The sequence below is a fragment of the Panulirus ornatus genome, chromosome 27 (assembly GCF_036320965.1).
Source record: "Panulirus ornatus isolate Po-2019 chromosome 27, ASM3632096v1, whole genome shotgun sequence".
Lineage (NCBI taxonomy): Eukaryota > Metazoa > Arthropoda > Malacostraca > Decapoda > Palinuridae > Panulirus > Panulirus ornatus.
Genome location: NC_092250.1, coordinates 20510928 through 20534470, shown reverse-complemented (window position 1 = coordinate 20534470; position 23543 = coordinate 20510928). Strand labels below are relative to the sequence as shown.

The 23543-nt window shown below is 38.5% G+C and overlaps 1 protein-coding gene across 1 annotated transcript in view; it reads right to left on the bottom strand.

Annotated features, from left to right (window-relative positions):
• The window catches only part of Ndg (Nidogen), a 150626-nt gene that overhangs the window by 93662 nt on the left and 33421 nt on the right, over positions 1–23543 (bottom strand). The window contains exons 5-10 of the mRNA XM_071678441.1: positions 22372–22580; positions 16790–17037; positions 11139–11372; positions 9385–9461; positions 8736–8859; positions 1694–1839 (exon numbers count right to left, since the gene is read on the bottom strand). Coding sequence (XP_071534542.1) covers positions 1694–1839; positions 8736–8859; positions 9385–9461; positions 11139–11372; positions 16790–17037; positions 22372–22580 — 1038 coding nt within the window. The remainder of the gene's footprint in view (positions 1–1693; positions 1840–8735; positions 8860–9384; positions 9462–11138; positions 11373–16789; positions 17038–22371; positions 22581–23543) is intronic.

The following is a 23543-nucleotide window of genomic DNA, read 5'->3' as shown; positions in this document are numbered from 1 at the left end:
CATTTACTCTTAACTTTCTTCTTTCACACACTTTACCAAACTCAGTCACCAGCTTCTGCAGTTTCTCACATGAATCAGCCACCAGCGCTGTATCATCAGCGAACAACAACTGACTCACTTCCCAAGCTCTCTCATCCTCAACAGACTTCATACTTGTCCCTCTTTCCAAAACTCTTGCATTCACCTCCCTAACAACCCCATCCATAAACAAATTAAACAACCATGGAGACATCACACACCCCTGCCGCAAACCTACATTCACTGAGAACCAATCACTTTCCTCTCTTCCTACACGTACACATGCCTTACATCCTCGATAAAAACTTTTCACTGCTTCTAACAACTTGCCTCCCACACCATATATTCTTAATACCTTCCACAGAGCATCTCTATCAACTCTATCATATGCCTTCTCCAGATCCATAAATGCTTCATACAAATCCATTTGCTTTTCTAAGTATTTCTCACATACATTCTTCAAAGCAAACACCTGATCCACACATCCTCTACCACTTCTGAAACCACACTGCTCTTCCCCAATCTGATGCTCTGTACATGCCTTCACCCTCTCAATCAATACCCTCCCATATAATTTACCAGGAATACTCAACAAACTTATACCTCTGAAATCTGAGCACTCACTCTTATCCCCTTTGCCTTTGTACAATGGCACTATGCACGCATTCCACCAATCCTCAGGCACCTCACCATGAGTCATACATACATTAAATAACCTTACCAACCAGTCAATAATACAGTCACCCCCTTTTTTAATAAATTCCACTGCAATACCATCCAAACCTGCTGCCTTGCCGGCTTTCATCTTCCGCAAAGCTTTTACTACCTCTTCTCTGTTTACCAAATCATTTTCCCTAACCCTCTCACTTGGCACACCACCTCGACCAAAACACCCTATATCTGCCACTCTATCATCAAACACATTCAACAAACCTTCAAAATACTCACTCCATCTCTTTCTCACATCACCACTACTTGTTATCACCTCCCTATTTGCGCCCTTCACTGAAGTTCCCATTTGCTCCCTTGTGTTACGGACTTTATCTACCTCCTTCCAGAACATCTTTTTTTTCTCCCTAAAATTTAATGATACTCTCTCACCCCAACTCTCATACATATACCGTCCTTCTTTTGGAAAATCAAAAAAAAACGAGAGGGGAGGATTTCCAGCCCCCCGCTCCCTCCCCTTCTAGTCGCCTTCTACGACCCACAGGGGATACGTGGGGAGTATTCTTTCTCCCCTATCCCCAGGGATAGGTGAAGATATTCCCTCAAAGGCCCAGTCCTCTGTTCTTAACGCTACCTCGCTAACACAGGAAATGGCAAATTGTATGAAAGAAAATATATATATATATACCCCTAGGGGTGTATGAACAGCTGGGTTGACTGTGGACTAACTGCTGCAACCAGGATTCAAACCTAGCGCTTGACCCTGGGTGGCCCGTGAATGCATCATGGTCATGAACACTAACCAAGAACACTATGGGATAAGAAATTAATGTAAAGAGAAGAATATGAGACTTTCTCATAAACAAAACAAAGAAAGACCCTGAAGTTATTTCACAGTAATAAATTCAGGAGTCACTACAGAACCATCTAAAACTAAAATCAAAATTAGTTTTGACAGTGATAAATATAAGCAAGGAATAAGAGGATAAGTTATGTAATGAATTACCTTAAATCTAAGCGTATCTTGCTCATCAGGGCCTCTAACCATCCAAGTGCATTCATCGTAGTCAACAGTGGTTTCTACAGTGAAAGGTGTGTCGATGGTTTGTCCCTTCAGCCGGAATATGCGACCAGATCGTGCTCTCTGCTGACCTATTAGGTTTGATCAGTAGAAAAAAAATATTCAAAAGTCAAGGATATCTGAAGGAACAGATCCATTCCTAGCATGTTTATATAAAGATCCAAATGAATATAAAGGTAAGCTCCCCCCTTCTATATATGACATCTGTTTTGAAATCTGTATGCTAATTCACAATGATCTACATCAACATGATTACAACAGGAAAGTCTTTATATATATCCAACAGCAGAAAGCTTTAGGAGTTCAGATTAATCATGTGACATTTCTAAGTTATATACATACCATGTCAGCAAAGGACAAGACTTTTTTTGGTCCCTCCTCTCTTTGAAGATGCATATATCTTAACCACTATCATAGAGCCATAGTATTTCTTTCATATGGCTTTTGCAGCCCGAAAGTTGATTCCAAACAGGATGAGAGAAATAATGAACTACTCTGAAGTGAAATCCTAAAAAAACCTGTACTCCTTTCTGTCCAGTGAGGATGATACAACCCCATGGAAGATGATTTTTCACTCATAGTGCAATCCCAGGTGGAGCTCAGTTGCCACAATATACATATTATTTTTTTTTTATTATTTTGCTTTGTCGCTGTCTCCCGCGTTTGTGAGGTAGCACAAGGAAACAGACGAAAGAAATGGCCCAACCCACCCCCATACACATGTATATAACTACACGTCCCCCAATGCAAATATACATGCCCATACATCTCAATGTACACATATATATGCACACACAGACATATACATATATACACATGCACACAATTCACACTGTCTGCCTTTATTCATTCCCATAGCCACCTCACCACACATGGAATAACATCCCCCTCCTCCCTCATGTGTGCAAGGTAGCGCTAGGAAAAGACAACAGAGGCCCCATTCGTTCACACTCAGTCTCTAGCTGTCATGTAATAATGCCCGAAACCACAGCTCCCTTTCCACATCCAGGCCCCACAAAACTTTCCATGGTTTACCCCAGACGCTTCACATGCCCTTATTCAATCCACTGACAGCACGTCGACCCCGGTATACCACATCGATCCAATTCACTCTATTCCTTGCCTGCCTTTCACCCTCCTGCATGTTCAGGCCCCGATCACACAAAATCTTTTTCACTCCATCTTTCCACCTCCAATTTGGTCTCCCACTTCTCCTCGTTCCCTCCACCTCCAACACATATATCCTCTTGGTCAATCTTTCCTCACTCATTCTCTCCATGTGCCCAAACCATTTCAAAACACCCTCTTCTGCTCTCTCAACCACGCTCTTTTTATTTCCACACATCTCTCTTACCCTTACATTACTTACTCGATCAAACCACCTCACACCACATATTGTCCTCAAACATCTCATTTCCAGCACATCTACCCTCCTGCGCACAACTCTACCCATAGCCCACGCCTCGCAACCATACAACATTGTTGGAACCACTATTCCTTCAAACATACCCATTTTTGCTTTCCAAGATAATGTTCTCGACTTCCAAACATTCTTCAAGGCTCCCAGGATTTTCACCCCCTCCCCCACCCTATGATTCACTTCCACTTCCATGGTTCCATCCGCTGCCAGATCCACTCCCAGATATCTAAAACACTTTACTTCCTCCAGTTTTTCTCCATTCAAACTTACCTCCCAATTGACTTGATCCTCAACCCTACTGTACCTAATAACCTTGCTCTTATTCACATTTACTCTTAACTTTCTTCTTTCACACACTTTACCAAACTCAGTCACCAGCTTCTGCAGTTTCTCACATGAATCAGCCACCAGCACTGTATCATCAGCGAACAACAACTGACTCGCTTCCCAAGCTCTCTCATCCACAACAGACTGAATACTTGCCCCTCTTTCCAAAACTCTTGCATTCACCTCCCTAACAACCCCATCCATAAACAAATTAAACAACCATGGAGACATCACACACCCCTGCCACAAACCTACATTCACTGAGAACCAATCACTTTCCTCTCTTCCTACACGTACTAATGCCTTACATCCTTGATAAAAACTTTTCACTGCTTCTAACAACTTGCCTCCCACACCACATATTCTTAGTACCTTCCACAGAGCATCTCTATCAACTCTATCATATGCCTTCTCCAGATCCATAAATGCTACATAAAAATCCATTTGCTTTTTTCTAAGTATTTCACAAACACATTTTTCAAAGCAAACACCTGATCCACACATCCTCTACCACTTCTGAAACCACACTGCTCTTCCCCAATCTGATGCTCTGTACATGCCTTCACCCTCTCAATCAATACCCTCCTATATAATTTACCAGGAATACTCAACAAACTTATACCTCTGTAATTTGAGCACTCACTCTTATCCCCTTTGCCTTTGTACAATGGCACTATGCAAGCATTCTGCCAATCCTCAGGCACCTCACCATGAATCATACATACATTAAATAACCTCACCAACCAGTCAACAATACAGTCACCCCCTTTTTTTATAAATTCCACTGCAATACCATCCAAACCTGCTGCCTTGCCGGCTTTCATCTTTCGCAAAGCTTTTACTACCTCTTCTCTGTTTACCATATCATTTTCCCTAACCCTCTCACTTTGCACACCACCTCAACCAAAACACCCTATATCTGCCCCTCTATCATCAAACACATTCAATAAACCTTCAAATTACTCACTCCATCTCCTTCTCACATCACCACTACTTGTTATCACCTCCCCATTAGCCCCCTTATATATATATGACAGCTAGAGACTGAGTGTGAATGAATGTGGCCTTTGTTATCTTTTCCTAGCTCTACCTCACACACATTTAGGGGGAGGGGGTTGTTATTTCAAGTGTGGCGAGGTGACGATGGGAATGAATAAAGGGAGACTATGAATTATGTACATGTGTATAAATGTATATGTCTGTGTGTGTATATATATGTATACGTCGAGATGTATAGGTATGTATACTTGCGTGTGTGGACGTGTATGTATATGCATGTGTATGTGGGTGGGTAGGGCCATTCTTTCGCCTGTTTCCTTGTGCTACCTCGCTAACGCGGGAGACAGCGACAAAGCAAAATAAATAAATAATAAATAAATATACATATATATACATACACAGACACATACATATAAACACATGTACATATTCATACTTGCTTGCCTTCATCTATTTGTGTCGCTACCCCACCCCACAGGAAGCATCGTTGTTATCCCCGCTTTAGCGAGGTAGCACCAGAAAAACAGACAAAAAGGCCACATTCATTCACACTCAGTCTCTAGCTGTCATGTACAATGCACTGAAATCAGAGCTCCCTATCCATATCCAGGCCCCATGGTTTACCCCTGACGCTTTACATGCCCTGGTTCAGTCCACTGACAGCATGTCAACCACGGTATACCACATCATTCCAATTCAGTTAATTCCCTGCATGCCTTTCACCCTCCTATATGTTCAGGCTTCAATCACTCAAAATCTTTTACACTCCATCCTTCCAGCTCCAATTTGGTCTCGCTTCTGCTTGTTCCCTCCGCCTCTGACACATACATCCTCTCTGTCAATCTTTCCTCACTCATTCTCTCCATGTGTCCAAACCATTTCAACACACCCTCTTCTGCTCTCTTAACCACACTCATTTTATTACCACAGATCTCACTTACCCTTTCATTATTTACCCGATCAAACCACCTCACTCCACATAATGTCCTCAAACATTTCATTTCTAACACATCCACCCTCCTCCTTACAACCCTATCTATAGCCCATGCCATGCAACCATATAATATTGTTGGAAATAATATTCTTCAAACATACCCATTTTTGCTCTCTGAGATAATGCTCTCTCTTTCAACACATTCCTCATCTCTCCCATCGCCCCCCCAATCCCCAAACCTGACTCACTTCTGCTTCCATGGTTCCATTTGATGCTAAGTCCACTCTCAGATATCTAAAACACTTCACTTCCTCCAATTTTTCTCCATTTAAACTTATATCCCAACTAATATGTCCCTCAACCCTGCTGAACCTAGTAACCTGATTTCATTCACATTTACTCTAAACTTTTGCCTTTCATACACTTTTCCAAACTCAGTCACCAACTTCTGCATTTTCTCACTCAAATCAGCCACCAGTGCTGTATCATTGGCAAACAACAACTGACTCACTTCCCATGCACTCTTACCCTCAACAGACCAACAGACTGTATACTCACCCCTATCCCCAAAGCTCTTGCATTTACCTCCCTCACCACCTTGTCTATAAACAAATTAAACAACCATGGTGACACCACACACCATTGCCATGAACCAACTTTCACCGGAAACCATCACTCTCATCCTACTCATACACATGCCTTACATCCTTAATAAAACCTTCTCACTGCTTATAGCAGCTTCCCTCCCACACCATATATTCTTAAGACCTTCCACAAAGCACCTTTATCAACCCTATCATACACCTTCTCCAGATCCATAAATGCCATATACAAATCCATCTGTTTTTCTAAGTATTTCTCATGCACACTCTTCAAAGCAAACACCTGATCCACATCCTCAGCCACTTCTGAAACCACACTGCTCCTCCCCAATCTGAAGCTCTGTACGTGCCTTCATACTCTCAATCAATATCCTCCCATACAATTTGCCAGGTATACACAACAAACTTATGCCTCTGTAGTTTGAACACTCACCTTCATCCCCTTTGTCTTTGTACAGTGGCACTATACATGCATTCCTCCAATCCTCAGGCACTTCATCATGGTCCATACATTCATTGAATATCCTTACCAACCACTCAACAACACAGTCATCCCATTTCTTGATAAATTAACTGCAATACAATCCACTCTCACCACCTTGCCAGATTTCATCTTCAGCAAAGGTTTTCACCACTTCTCTCTTCATCAGAACCACTTTCCATGACTGTCTCATTTTGAATACAACCCCAACCAAAACACCCTACATCCATGACTATATCATCAACCACATTTAACAATCCCGTAAAACACTCCTCACTCCATCACTACCTGTTATCACTTTCCCTTTTGCCCCCATCATTGATGTTCCAATTTGTTTTCTTGTCTTTTGCACATTATCTACCTACTTCCAAAAAAAATTTTCTCATACATATTCACCATTTCCCACATTAGAGAGGTAATGTCAAGAACACATGGCTGAGACTGAGAGGAAACATTCCTTAAAGTTTAATGATACTCTCTCACCCCAACTCTTATTTGCCCTCTTTTTCACCCCTTGCACCCTCCTCTTGACCTCCAGCCACTTTCTCTTCTATATCTACAAATCACTTGCACTCCTTCCTTGTAAGAACCACCCAAACGCATCTTTTTTCTCTTTCACCATCAACTTTACTTCTTTATCCCAACACTCAATATCCTTTCTAATCTGCCCATCTCCTACCTTTCACATGCCACATGCATCTTTTGCACATGCCATCACTGCTTCCCTAAAGGCCTCCCATTCCTCATCCACTCCCCTCGCTTCATTTGCTCTCACCTTTTGCCATTCTACACTCAATCTCTCCCAGTATTTCTTCACACAAGTCTCCTTTCCGAGCTCACTTACTCTCGCCACTCTCTTCTCCCCAACACTGTCTCCTCTTTTTCAAAAACCTTTGCAAATCTTCACCCTTGCCTCCACAAAATAGTGATCAGACATCCCTCCAGCTGCTCCTCTCAGCACATTAACAACCAAAAATCTTTTTTACATGCCTCTCAGTTAATACATAATCTAATAATGCCCCTAAATCAATACGTAATCTAATAATGCCCGTTGATCATTTCTCCTACTCACTTACATATACTTGTGTATATCTCTCTTTTTAAACCAGGTATTCCCAATCAACAGTCTTTTTCAGCAAACAACTCCACAAGCTCTTCACCATTTCCATTCATAACACTGAATACCTCATTTACACCAATTATACCATCAACTGCCACATTACTCACCTTCACACTTAAATCACCCATCAATAATACCTGGTCTTGTGCACCAAAACTGCTAACACACTCACTCAGCTGTTCCTAAAACACTCACTTCTCATGATCTTTCTCCTCATAGCCAGGTGCATAAGCACCAATAATTCAACCATCTCCTGCCATCCACTTTCAGTTATCCATATGTATCTAGAATTCACTTTCTTACATTATCACATACTCCCATAACTCCTGCTTCAGGAGTAGTGCTACTCCTTCCTTAGTTCTCATCCTCTGACCAACCCAACTCTTTACTCCAAAGACATTTCCAAACCATTCTTCCCCTTTACCCTTGAGCTTTGTTTAACTCAAAAGCAGAACATCCAGGTTTCTTTCCTCAAACATACTTCCTATCACTTCTCATCTTGGTTATGTCCACACACATTCAGACACCCCAGTCTGAGCCTTCGAGGAAGTTGAAAACTCCCCATTTGACTCATTATTATTATCATATAGTCCCAGAACCCCTTTCTTTTAAGGGCCTCCTGCAACTTCAAGGCTGTACAACTGCCAGTAAAGAAAGTTATACCAGCTTTTTGGGTATTTTCTTCAGTAACTTGTAGTATGGACACATTCTATAGAAAAAAAAATGCTTTTCACAAGTTCAAAGCTGGCATTCTAGAAAGAGACAAAAAGGTTTTTGTGCTTTCTTGCACCCCTTTTGTCTGCCTGTGATGATTAGCCTACCTACTTGTCTATCTCTAACTCTCCCTAGACTATCTTTTCCCCAGGGTCTTTTTCTCATTCCATTTTCTAATCATATTCTTACATGTTTATTCTCTTATCACCTCTCCCTATCTTCCATCTCATTCAATACCTTTCTATAATTCATCCTACTGTAATCCCACACCTTTGTAACATCTACATAAAACTTGCAACAAATCATCTCTATTCAAATGTCAGTTATCCTTCCAGTTGTCAAGCACCCAATTCTTTGAGTGCATCTCTACCTGGTTTGACTCTGGTGTACTCCTCACTGAAGGCATCCATCTCAATCTTTGATCCCAGAGGTACTGTTGGGACAGAGCCGGTAATTTGAGTCTTGACACGAATATTGTTGAATACATCCAGACCCTGTTTGAAAGTTGTATCATGAAATATATACATGATTATGCTAAACTGGACTTATATAGGTGAAAGTTTTAATCAAGTTATATAAACAGACTTCATGAGTATAATCAATTCTCTGTATTTGGGTATGATTGCCATGGATCTCCACATAGATGGAGATGATTCAGATGGTTACACCTGATATCTCAAGTTGATGACAGAATCTTATGGAATTTATAAACAAATATGAAATGGAGCTTCTGTGAAGGTATTGAAGTATACACTTAAAGACACATAATTGATATGTTTTACAAGTGATTACCATTAATGTAGATGTAATCAATTGACTCTTAATGAGGCTGAAAATAACATACATTAATATAATATGCTAATGGAAAATACCATGACAACATTATAAGGAGCATTTACAATGTGTGGCCATAAAAATAGGTAAGGATTTGAACATGAAAGTAATTTAGAGGGTCAGTCATTTACTAAGACATCCACTAAGGTAAACTGTCATGGAAATTAGAACAGGGTTCCACTCACTTTGAAATGTTGCCTGATAACAACATGGTGACCAGTCTGAGGAAAATCTACTTCCATGGTACGGTTCAAGTCACCTCCTGTGAAGGGAAAAGTAGATGTCACTTAGGATGCTATGGTTTCCATCAACCAAGGAAGGGAGCTGTGTAAAACAGCTTAATATAATATTAAAGACAAGCTGGTGAGAAGATACTTTTTAGTGAGTTTATTTCAATATTTGGGTAGGGGTAATGAAAAATTTAGGATAGGGTTATGGAGAATTTTGGATTGCTACTAATTCATTTGTTACAGGAACTAATTTTTCTAATCCTGCTTCAAAGACTGACAATTTGATTACTGGGATAAAAAAGGTACTTCACAAAATAATATGCAAAAGGATTCCAAGGTCAAATGTAACTCTCCTTGAAATCAAGAAAAATTAAAATCAGGATACAACTAAAATTACTGATACAAATGGATCATCTATTAAATTCAGCCAACACATCTAAATAAGTGATTTTGCATTAATTTTTAAAACAAGGGTACATGACGCTGTCATTCATCACTAAAAATAATTGTATGTTTGAGATACCAAGCAATTCTGGCTTAAAAACAATTAGCAACAATTAGCTATTGATAGCTACAAATTCTGACAATATACTGACACAATACTCCAAGCAAATTCTGTATGAGAGCTATTTCAGAAGAACAGAATAAAAACACTGAAAAAGGAATGACTCATCATTTCAAGTATAACTGATGTGGTACATAAGAGAAAATGACTGACACTTCTTTCATATTTGTCTTTAGATCTATGGTTATAGCTTTTGCAGTTCTAAATATTTACTTCACAAACAAAATGAACTCTGCTCTGTGATCTACATTTTTGATAGTTTAACTATGAAATTCAGTCAACATATTTAAATCAATGGTTTTGTATAACCAAAATATGCATGTTTAACATAAGATAAAGATTGTAGCTCATTGAAAATTAGCTGTATAAAGCTATAAAGTCGAACAGACAGTGACACATAACTCCAGGTAATCATGTCTGAAACTACTTCAGGAGAACAGACTTGACTTTACAGCACTGGATAAATCATGCCTAACCATTTCAAGTATTCTATCTTAATTAGTCTATTACACCCCAGGGGGACATAAGCATAGTTACGTTACCACGCAGCCAAACACAAAGTACATGGGCACTCATGTCTTGCAAGACATGCTATCACTCTTGATATTGAGACATTCGAGGTAGGTATCATTTCAAGTCAATTTGGTGAGGTAAGTGAATGATATCAGACCTGCTAATGACTGAAGCTCCACTCCTATAGGCCTTTTATATCAAATTTGTAAGTTTATACACTTTTCATTGTTTACTTAAAAAAAACTGAACCGTGCTGTGTGATCTGTTTTTTCAGTTTTCAACATTAACTGCTTGCTGAGTTATGAGAAAGACAAGTAAGAGAAAGTATGATTGTCTCAACGCCATGAGCTATTACCTAGCAAACAGTATGTGAAACAATATATATACATGCCTAACCACTTCTGAGAGACAATCTTAAGCTGTAATAGGTACAAGGATGTTATTGTTTCTATTTTAGCACACATAACTTAGGTTTTGTTGTGTATTTGGACTTATGTCTGTCTTTTACTCTATTTTATATTCTAAAATTATTAAATATTTCTATACAAGCTTTACTACAATAATGCTTCATCCATTAAATCCTCTTAAGACTGTATACAATTAGAGATGTAGTTGTGGCTTCAATGCTTACCTGTAGTGGAGAATCCATTGGGGACATTATCAACAGGTCTGGCAAACAACCAGGCAATGCCTGATCCAAGACCAACAATACTTTGCAAATCATAACCAATTTGTGACGGTATCCTTGATATAGCTGTGTAGCTACGTCCCTCTGCTGTTAGTACATAGGCATGTAGGTCAGAATCCTCTATTTCAACACCGTTGATATTTCCAATCACCTTCCCAGTAACACGTAGGGGTTCCTCTGCATAGCAAAAGAATTTTTATTTTGCAAGTATTTGATCATTATTTGTTCCTATCCATTAATAATGAAAGCTCAAAATCTACTGCATCAATAAATTGCTGGAACATATGAATACAATTTGAAAGTTTCAGCTTGCATCAGGCTTTACATGTCTAGGATCTTACATCACTCTGACTCAATAACCATACTGCACATCCACCTAAAATCATTAACTAAGTAGTTGGTTGAACCCATTATAATGCATCTACAAGCCATTCTGAATAGAAGAAATTATGCAGTATTATGATATTCTTAAGTAAAATTTCCAAATGAAGTAAGTACTCTGACTTTAACAATGCATAATGTACACAACTTTTTCTTCTCCAATCTACTTCTTTCTTCCTTTCACTAACAGTACACCTATATCTGAAAGCTCTGGTACCAAACTGGAGTAGTGTCAATGGTCGAAGAGGACTGAATAGTTTCCAGGGCTTCCTTGACTGACAATCAAGTAACTGGGCCCTACCCCATTCTTCACAAAAAGATCCCAGACCTGGATCTTTCTAAATATATTTCTACAGCATTTGCAGTCTCAGATCTAACCAACCCCCTAAGAACAAAGTTCACCCTCTGATTTTCTTTTCTTCTCTCTGAAACCCAACTGACCAAAGATGCTTCTTCTCTACACTATCAGATCTCTAACTCTAACCTCTACCAGGGTGCTTGCACCTACTGTAATATAAAAACTCCCGTCGCTTACTTCTTGGATCTTGTTTCTCCCTCCTCCGTTGCCTCCGGGTTTCAAATTTCTCTATGCCTTATAACTTTGGCTATATTTTTTGTATATTTCCTGCCCATTTCCTTAACTTAAGTACAATTCAACTATCTGACTTCCTGCTAAGAAGCACTTCTCTCTGCAATCATGCTTTGAAATTCTTCATGCAGGGGACTTATTGTACACCAAAAAGAATGGTTAAGCTCTAACTGGAACACTCCTGATGGAGCCAAGAACCTTTATATTTCCCTCCTAATTGATCTAGAAAAAATAATGAGGCTCCTAACATGAATTCCAAACCATCATGACCACTCTCTTAATACACTTGCCCTCTTTTTCAGCTTCTAAACCCTCCCACTATACATACATATTTCTGCCATCTTCAGATTCTCTAACTAAAATATTATTTCTATCGTTTTTAATTGGGTATGCCCAAATTCTAACCCCCTCCTTGGAACATCATCATTTGCACTTTGAAAGAGCCTGATGGTCATCCCTTTGCAGCTTCTTTACAGGCTTTTCTTGGAATAGGTGCTGTTCTCCTAACTTAGAGTCTCATGTTGTTAAGTGTCTAATTGAGGTTATCTTGGCTGTGATGGAGTTCTACATCACATCTACTAAGTTTGTATCTCTTTAATCATGGTGTAACTGCTGCTGCTCTGATGTCTGTCACATCAAGGACAGAGCATACTAGACCATGAAACTCTTCCCTTTCCCTGAATACCAGTCTGCTTTCATTTCTGCTCAGAATCTTTGCAATGCTGTTCTTGATAAATTCAAGCAAATTCAGCAAAAGAGTCTCCACTTATCCCTGTCCCTACATGCCTTGTTTACATACATCATTCCATGCATTCTTGCACCAATGCTCTCCTCCCAATACTTTTCCACTCTTATTTCCCCATGTCACAAGTAGCCTTCCTCTCACATCAACCCCTTTACATGTACTGCCAAACACTATCCTTGTAAATTCCCTATCCTGCATTCTTTCAACATGCCCAAACCACCTCTGAGTATCATGTTTCACCGATTCTACCACTCCACAATTCCTTTTGCATTCTCTTCCATATCAAATCTCTCATTTCTTTCTTTATTCTATCTAGTCATACTACATATCCCTCTTAAAGAATTCATTTCCCCAGCCTGGATCCTTGACCTCTGTGACTCATTTCATGTCTATGTTTCGGCTGCATAGGGCATGGTTGGGAGGGCTATGTTGTCCTTTAATCCTTTATGCACTTATACCTCTAACCTTTATCATTCTATTAGAGAACCTGATGACGTTTCTACCCTGTACTGCTCTCTACTTTATCTCTCCTTCCACATTTACAATATTATCCATAGTTTCCAAATACTTTATATTTGTCACCTCTTCTCGTCTCTTTACCCCCATACCTATAACATTATTCTGTGCACTTTTTCTCTAACTCTTAAGGCTTTGCAAAAGTGTATACTTTCACTCCGTTTCATTTCAAACACCATTGCTTTACTTTTACTTGCATCTACCTTCAATCACCTACACTAATACATCATAAAACACACAACCTTCTGCACTTCCTTTGTCTCAGCAAACAATACAGTATCATCCACAAACAGGCTTTTCACCAGCTGCTATATCTCACAACCACACTCCATCTCTGCATTCCCTTTCCCAAGTTTTCCTTTCATCTCTCTTATCACTCCATCCATACATATGTTGAAAATCTATAGTAACATTACACAGCTCTGCCTCATACCCACATGTATACCAAAACTTTCAATTCTCCATCCTCTTTTACTCATGCATTTGCTCCTCTAAAGAAGGCTCTCACACCATCCAACAGTAGTCCCCCTACTCCATATATCCTTAACACATCCTATAAAGCATTCCACTTGACTCTTTCATATGCTTCTCCAGATCCATTAAAGCTGCATAAAGCTTCTTAACTTTCACTAGATATTTTTCCACAGTCATTCTCACTAGAAAATCTGATCCACATATTCCCTACATCTCCTAAGCCAACTCCCCAGTAATCCTCACTTATTCTGCATTCAGTCCCCCTCTCTTCTGACTTAATCTGTCTAAAGCTAACTCTCCGAGCAATAAAACTGCTCTTTCTGGCACATTATATTCCTTAACTCAACTATGGATGGCTCTGCATCTTATCCTCAGCCCCCATCTTCTTCCACCAAACCTATGCTATCTCCTATATTTTCCTCACACAAGATCATCCTACTGCTTTCCTAACACCAAGGAAACAAAGTCTATGGTACTGATGATATACTTCCTTGCACCCTTTGGGAATGTGACTCTAATCTAGCTTTGATCCTTGCTCACCTGTTTCCTATCTTAAAACCCAGTCTTATCCTTTTTTCTTGGAAGCATGCCTTGGTGCAGCTCATCCTCAAGAGGAGACAGCTCTAAACTTTTTAAATATCATCCCATTGCTCTCACTTCTGCTATTCCCAAATAATTTGAGACTGCCCTTAACTCACTTTTTCAAACATTTTCAGTCATACTCCTTTATATCTGATTGCCAATAGGGACTCTGAAGCACATGGTCTATTGTGGTGAACTTCTCTCCTATGTGAATCACCTCCAGTCTTCCTTTCTTAGAGATTTGGCTGAAATTCCTGTTGTGGGCCTCCACATCTCCAAGGCACTTGACACAGTGTGGAATAAGTTCCTCCTTTTGAGGTTTTCTGATTCCCTAATGCATAGCATTCTTTCTTACCACTCCAATGCAGTAGTTGCTCATGAAGCAACTTAATCTTACCCTATCAAGAGTGTTGTCCCTCAGCATCCTGTCCTATCACCTATTCTCTCCTCTCCACAAATAGTCTCTCTCCAATTTCTAGCTTTAATCATTCTAATGCTGATGGATTCAGTCTAAACACTTCAACTCACATTCTCTTCCCTCCTCCTTCTAATTCCTGATCTCTTTTCTCATACTGAACATATTTCCTCTCCCAGTTTGGACCTGCACAAAATTTCAGAATGGAATGGCAGTAATGGGGTTTAATTCAGTTCCTTGTATCCCTCAGTTCAGGTTAAAAAACTATGGTTCAATCCTGCAATAACAACTTTGTAAGTTGTGCATTACTCTCTCCCAGAAGCACCACATCATCAGCATCACAGTATCTGCTCCACAAAAGCTGTAGGTGTTCTATGGGTGCCATACTCATTTTTCTTGAGAGGAGCTATTTCATATCTATAGGTCTTATTCATCGTGGTATGGAGTACTGCTCACATCTGGGTGGTTCTTTGTCCACTTTTCTATCAGTGAGAGTGGAATCAAAAGCCTTCTGTCACATTCATTTTCCTGGCATCACCTCTCTTTAACCACCCTTCTTTACACCACAAAGTTACTGCCTATTCTCTCTTCTACTGATATCATTTTGGTGACAAATGTCATGAGCTTTCTGCATGGGACCCTGATTGGCTTGGATCTGAGGTATACATTTAGCAACTGCTTCCAAAAATTTCTGTGTGGAGACTGGCAATTCAAGGACTGACCATTATGATACCTCCTTCTTTAATCAAGCAGCTAAGCTGTGGAATTCTTTTCCTCAATATACATTTCCCTCTTCTGATAACCTTTCTGCCTTTAAAAAGTTAGGTCTACAAACAGCTGTGGAGATCTGCTTAATTTCCAACTTCATTTTCACTTACTTTTTTCCTTTTACTCAAGATGGACTTTGACAGAGGTATGTTTTTGGCCATGCCTTGCCAGTCACTATAAAAACAGATTATAAATATCAGGGGATTTTTTTCATATAATTACTTGCCATTTCCCCCGTGCGTGAGGTAGCGTTACGAACAGATGACCGTGCCTTAGAGGGAAAAATCCTCACTTCACCTCCAGCTCTGTTCCTTCTTTTGGAAAGTAATACAGGAAGGGAAGATTCCAGCCACCCACTCCCACCCATTAGTTGTCTTCTTTGCCATCCAGGGAATGCGTGGGTAGCATTCTCTCCCCCTATTCCAAAGGATGATAAGGAAATATTAGACTAATCTATGAAAATGTATGTGAACTACGAATAGAAAAATGAAGAACCTTATCCAAATTCTCCTAGTAACCAAAATTGAAAATAAAGGTATATCATAGCTGCTACAGAGATCAAAGGAGGTTTTCAGAGGCTATTGAATTTTACAGCTATTTCACTTACTTTCAGAGTAATTAATTCCATATTTTTCCTGATCTTCATGGCTTTTCCCCACCACAAATGTTCCAAATAAAGCAACAGCTGTCTTTATAATTTCTATTAAGTTATTTCTGATGTGTCCCTAAACCAGTACATTTCAAATGGCTTCTTAAACTGATAATCATGCTTAACTAGATTCATCTAAATTGCTAATGAAATAAAAACTTTATCAGTTAGCTCATGAAGCCCCTTTCTACCTATTACCTACCTTATATCAAATAATGGAAACTAGTTTTCTAGAATTGGGATCCCAACCTTAGAGGCTGGCAGAAGGCAGGGATGCCCAAAAGCCCTGGGGAAACCTTGGTACCTTGCTACCCTTTTCATGATGATATTGCCCTCAAACAGCAATGTATAAATTACTATGAAATAGGTGATGTGTATTCATGTGTTTTTTCAACTTACAGATACATGCATAATTCACCACTGGATTAGTGCACCTTCACAACATTAACTCTTCCTCACTACAACCTAAACTAACCTTTCAACACACAGTTTATTCCATTCCCAAAATAATCATCTTTACAACTGCAGCAAAAACCAGGTGTGTAGTCAGTGCAGAAGGCATTGGAGTGGCAAATGGATCCTCCTATTGCACAAGATTGTGCTACCTCAGCACTCTGGCCTGTAGTATCATGAGTGCCAAGATCTGGGGATTGCACATTTTGGTCCAAAGTCAGCTGTCCAACATGAAACATCCACACTCCTGGATTATCACAGTTGCTCCATCTGGTGGAAGATTGCCACTCCTTAAATGGTGATATTTGAAAGTTAACATCTGGAAATAGCTATCTTGGAAAGGTATGACATTAGTCTTCATTCAAGAAATCACAATTAGTCAGCTTGTACCTATATGTTTAAAAAATGAATAAAACTTTAGTTCTAATAAAGGTCTTGCTAACATGGATGTAATCAAGCACATTTAAGTTTATGAGTGATTTCCTGTGATCTTAAACATGCTACTTTGCCTTTAATGACTCCAAGAATAATGAGATTTGTATTACAGGTTGAGCATCTATAATCTGAAAATCCAAAATCCGAAATGCTCCAAAACCTGAAACTTTTGAGCAGTGACATGATGTTACAAGTTGAATATTCCACACCTGACCTCACTTGCCCATGCTGGGCTCCAATGCTCTGTTGGCATCACTTTGTTACCATCATCACACCACACCTCCATGCATTACTCACTGCATTTTTATTTATTCTCTGCTGTGTGAATAAGTGTACATAAATGATGGTATACCATTAGCATATAAATTCAGAGTCAGAAATCAAGGTGATGCCAAACAAACACAGACTGTCCATATGGGCAGTTGATGTTGTGACACCTTTGCTTTCTGATGGTTCAGTGTTACACAAACTTTGTTTCATGTGCATTATTAATTAAAATATTGTATACATTACCTTCAGGCTATGTGTATCAATTGTATATGAAACATAAATGAATTTTGTGTTTAGACTTGGGTCCCATTTCCAAGATATCTCATTATCTATTATCCATTATGGCAAACGTGGAAAACTGAATGGTAAGGAAAAAGCAGGTTAGGGCACAGACATACCTCAACATTTCGACCATTCAGTGATCTTCCTTAGGAGATACTGAATATAGCATTCTGCAGGACTGTGTTCTCCAGTTTGTCACTTGCCTGTAGTTGCCTTCGCATTGACCATTTAGTGATAGTGTGAGAGCTTACCCAGAAGAAGGGATTAAGAACATTAATGCATGGTCTGCGTTCATCTGCTGGTCACATCAGGCAGCGGAGATTGCTGTGAACAGGTGGAGGCAGCAGCACAAGCAATCCAATCAGAGAGCAACACACCAAGGCATATAACTGGGTGACTCTCACTTTCTTGGAACACAGTCCCACCGAATATTGGAATCAATATCTGAAGAAGATTGTTGAACAGGCAAAACGTTGAGGTATGTCTCAGCTCTAACCCATTTGTTTTCATATCATCCTGTTTTCTACATCTCATCATGTATATGCCAATATTCCAAAATATGAAACATTTCTGGTACCTGGCATTCCAGATAAGGGATACTCAACCTGTACTGGAAAAAGGAAAGGAGATTATAAAAGCTGTTAGGTTAGAGAAAAAGAATCAAAAACATAAGAAGGAATACTTGAAAAATTGGAAATATTTTCAGTGTTGAAACAGGTATGATGACAAAAGATTTATGAATATTTTACATAGGAGAATTCATTCATCAGGTTATATATATGATTTTTAATATTCATGCTCATCCTTCATAGGCAGCACTTTGGGCCATATGCATAGTGAGAGTGCATGCAGTATTGAGAATTATCCTTAACACATGAAAAAGGCATTAAAAAGTTTTTGGGTGGAGGATGTAGCTAGACAACAATAGGCTTAATGATCCTAGGAGTTGATAGGCCTAAAGCCCAAACAACCAACCAACCAACTATAAGTATCACTATTCTGCAGTGACCTGCAGCTTAACTGGCTGTTGTATTCAAGTTTATTATTGTTTTTATCTGCTTGTGATATCATTTGTAAATATGATGTTTACATTCTGTAAGCATCAAAAATTATCTAGTTACATAGTACCTTGCTAATGTGTGGATAGTATCTAAAGTATTTGTATGATTTGCATCACCTGAAAGAATGCTAACGGATGATTATAATGAATAGCCTGTTTATTCTTAATGAACTAATGTACACCTATACCCGTGATGAACTTTCAACTCAAAGCAAATACATCAAGACAGGAAGTACTGGAAAGCATCCCTGATTACCTACTATATTTCAACACCAATCTATTATCAAATATCAAATCACTTACAAAAAATATCAAGAACATGCAAAGAAAGGAAGACTCCATAATCATCTGCAGCAACATGGACACACATGGTCAAAGAACTCCTGTCTCATCAGTAGATTTGTCAAATGTGCAGTCTATATATGATAAGATCCATGGGTTACATGCAGAAACAGTTTACAATCTTAACAGCAAAAAAATATGGTTACCATTTGAAATAAGGCTTTCATGAGTCATATCTTTTTTGCAGAACAAATCCCATTACTTGCCTATGATGGGGATAATGTATACCTGGCAGCATGGCACAGACTTAGTAATCAGATGACACAATTTACTGCCTCAATTAGCACCCTGGTACCAAGACTGGAGGGATCCAACATTTTCTCACCATACTTATGCTTAGTGCTATTTTCACTATCATCCTTTACTCATAACACACTATGGGTCCTAAAAAGTTGCCCCAAGCAAGAAAATATGTCTATGAGTGACATTTCAAGACCTACTGGCAGGGTCAAGTTCATCATCCAGACACTTTTTTCTGCCTTCAGGAGTCATCCCTCTCCAAACAAACCTGGTCTGGTCAACCTAAATAGACTATTAAGGTGACTGATAACCTGATATGGATGGGTTTTCAACATCACTTCACTTCATTAAGTTATCAGTCACTTACAGATCTTCTTAGGTTGACCACCAGCTTTTCAGGGAGGGGTGACATTAAAAGGAAGAAAGAAAAAAAATGTCCAGACAGTGAACATGTCCCTCTGTGCACATCTTGACACCTTACTTGTAGACACATTTTCTTGCTTCTAAGCTAGAATGAGGGCCTTTTCTTCCTGGAACAACTTCTCAAGACTTATGATTAGTTACCAGTGAAGAAAAAGATTATCAAGACCAAAAAGAGGAAAGATATCATTAAACAAAAGAATTGCAAGTCAAAGCTGCAGCTCTCCACTCTCAATACCATGAAATAACTAGAGTCATCCTAATTCTAAGAAAGTACCTAGTTGCCACATATACAATATCCAAACCATAAGCGAGTAGCAGGATTTGTCTCACATTAATCTTGACACTTGAAAGCCTTATCTTATACAGCAATCATTGAAATTTTTGTAGAGACTGTCTATCAGCATTCAGGAATAGCATCACAGTATTCTAAATGAATTAATAGCATTATCAGCCATAACCACCAGCTTTCTCTGTTATGAGAGTTGATCATGATATGACAAGTCAAAGAAACAAAAAGGAGGTGCAACGTAGTCATATATCTTCATATAAGACAAGCAATGTACCAACTGTCATGTAAATGATCGGATCTACTCTTTCAGACTGGGATATCAAGTGATAAGATATCGACCATTCTATCTTTCATGTGAATCATCTTGTACCAGTTTTGTGATGGTGGACTTACCAGAAGGATATGATCACCCATCCATTAACAAGATGTATAAGATCTTACCAAATATTGAGAATAACAAACCAGATAATGCTATTGTTATACTAACCTCAGTGATTCCCCACTAAAACTAGCCAGCTTCCACTGACACTTAAACTGTTCCACATTAAAGATAATAAAAGATATGTTCTGTTGTAGCATCAAGCAAGCATCTAAGAATACAAAGAGTTCCTACTGGAATAACTGACCACCATGTAATTGTTTTATCTCCATGGTAAAAGCAGATACTAAATAATATAAACCTGTGGTGAAGTGAATCAAATCACAGCAATGATATGGAACAAACTTGACAACCATGATTTTGACACTAATGACTGGAATTATTCAACGATCTATGGGAATCCATAGAAGGATTTGTTGGTGTTATCTATGAACTTATATGTTTCTATGAAGACACTGCTGTGCCAAGGAAAAGTGACATACTGTATCTATGCAATGAACCTTGGTTCATTAAAGAGCTAAGGTAAAGAAACATTGACCAAAAGAATCAGGTATCATCCTCTGATGACAGCATACAAAGGAAAGCCATGCAGCAACAATAATGAGGTAACTGCTATGTATAAAACTGAATTAAACACTAGAATAAAAGACACTAACAGCAACTATATCAAGGATGTCTGAAAAGATCTTATATTGTCACTCAAAATGAATCAAGATCTAAAACGTTATCAAGATGATCAAGATTCATCCAATGAACTGAATATATTCTGCTCCAGGTTTGTTATTTCAAATAACAGTGAGGATATCAAAAAAATTAAAAATGAGCTAGCATCATCAGAATTAGCTAATATCATCATCATCATCAAAGCTAAAGAGTGCAAAATTATCATATCACAGAACCACAAGACCAGATTGTGTAGATGGCGCATAATCAAAGGCAATGAGGAATTTTGCTGAGATTACCTGAAACATTTAGTACTGATAGCAACCATACTTCACCAATTCAATACATCTGTACTTAAAAGTATTGCTCTGTTCAATACTCTCACTCAATGCTCTAATATGAATAACCAGCGGAATGAAAACATGAAAAGAATGCAGAAAATAATTGAAAGGATTACAGATACCACTACTTTGTCACCACTGCTGAAGCTAATGTATCACTCAATGTTTAGAATAAATAAAATGTTTGATTCTAAGTCGAAATCATCTACTGACATGTTACTATGTATCCATGGGTCTGGCAAAAGACCGAAGGTGACAACACATAGGAATTCAAGATACATTCCATCATGTAATGTGTCTGCATGCACAGCATCTCATAACATAATACACATCAATACACTAAATTTACAATAATACATTGTGCTGGATGTATAATAATGTATTTCAGTTAAAGTTTTCTGAGCTGTCAGCTACAACACAGATTCTACAAGGTTCATATGGCATCTATCTATCTATCTACCCATCTAACTACCTGCCTGTATCTGTTTATCTATCTATCAAGGGACAGTATTTCATTAAAATATTGTATGTAAAAATCATGCTCTAAAAAAGTCTTAACCAATTTTGTTGGGATACATAAAACATTAAAGACAAATTGGTGCAAATGCAACCATACATCCAGTGATAAAATCATCCAGAAATCTCAGTAGAGATGATATAAAATATCACTTTGTCTCAGTACTGTCTAATATGTCTATAATATTAACATTTATTCAACAATACACACTTTTTGAATGCTACATTTCTGGTTACTTAAAGACAACAAGAAAACATTTACAAAACATTCAGTGAAACACCTTTCAGGAATTTTTTGTGATACCTAACAAAATTATCTCAAGAAACGGTCATATAACATATGAATCCATCATATGACACTTACCTGTCAAGATTTCTGACCTGGTCAGTGCCAGAACCCTTAAGTAAGAAGTACCTTCCATCACCAGAGATAAGGCCTGCTTGACCCCTAGCATCTGGAACACTAGGGTTCTTACCATCACCCTGAAGCCATTGAATCCCACCATCAGCATAGTGGAACATAACATATGTGTCTACGGTGTCAGTCACGATGACTAACTGGTACGTGTTCACCTAAAGAAGGAATGTCTACGTGAAAAGGGAGAAAATATGAGTCCACCAAAGGTAAACTTACAAGAATTCATAATCAGGCGGCAAAGAAGTGTTCACTTGCATGTGTGTAAAGTAAGACATGATGTCTTACTGTGTCAGCAACAATTAAAGATCACTCACTTTACCTTATCTTGCAGCATCACTGATTTGATAAACATGATATTCAGCACTCACATCTAAGGACTGTGCTGTAATCTTGATTTCTGACCTACATTGTACTACCAAAAGACATCTTTAAGTGAGATCATAAGTGAGATTATCTCTTCTTGAAATTTTACCACTCCATCTAAAGTATTTTCAAAGCATGATGTATTGTAAAAAGCATTAAGTAAATGTGTGGCACTGACCTTTAACCACTAAAATACAGTCAAAATCATAAGGGCTTAAAACATAAATGTATGTATTGATTAAATGTAACTTCAGAAGCTTATATCTATCTATAATTAACACAGGACCATATCTTATGAAAGAGCCATGGTGTTCAGGACCTTTCTAAAGGATCATGTTGCCCAAGGATGCACTACTTCCAATGGGAGTGATAAGTTCTTTGATGAGATTATACTATTGCTGATAAAACCTAACCAAATGTGACTTTTCACTCACAGTGTAACTTCAAGTACCACTTAGAGAACAAGGTATATATTGTATTGATTCCTAATAATAAATATAAAAAGTTCATAACCCATCTGAATTTCCCAAGTGCATGTTGCACACCAAAATATCAATCTATAATAAAAGTTACTCGCACATGAGTCTCATTTACGGTATCCTTAAAAATATTATATTTTTAACACAAAGATTAAGATAGCAGATGTGACTACATAACTGGTAATTACATCCATGTCTAACAGAACTGAAGAGCTACTTTATCAAAATGAACATTGCCACTCAGAGGAAATAAAGATCACAAATCAAACAAGCACA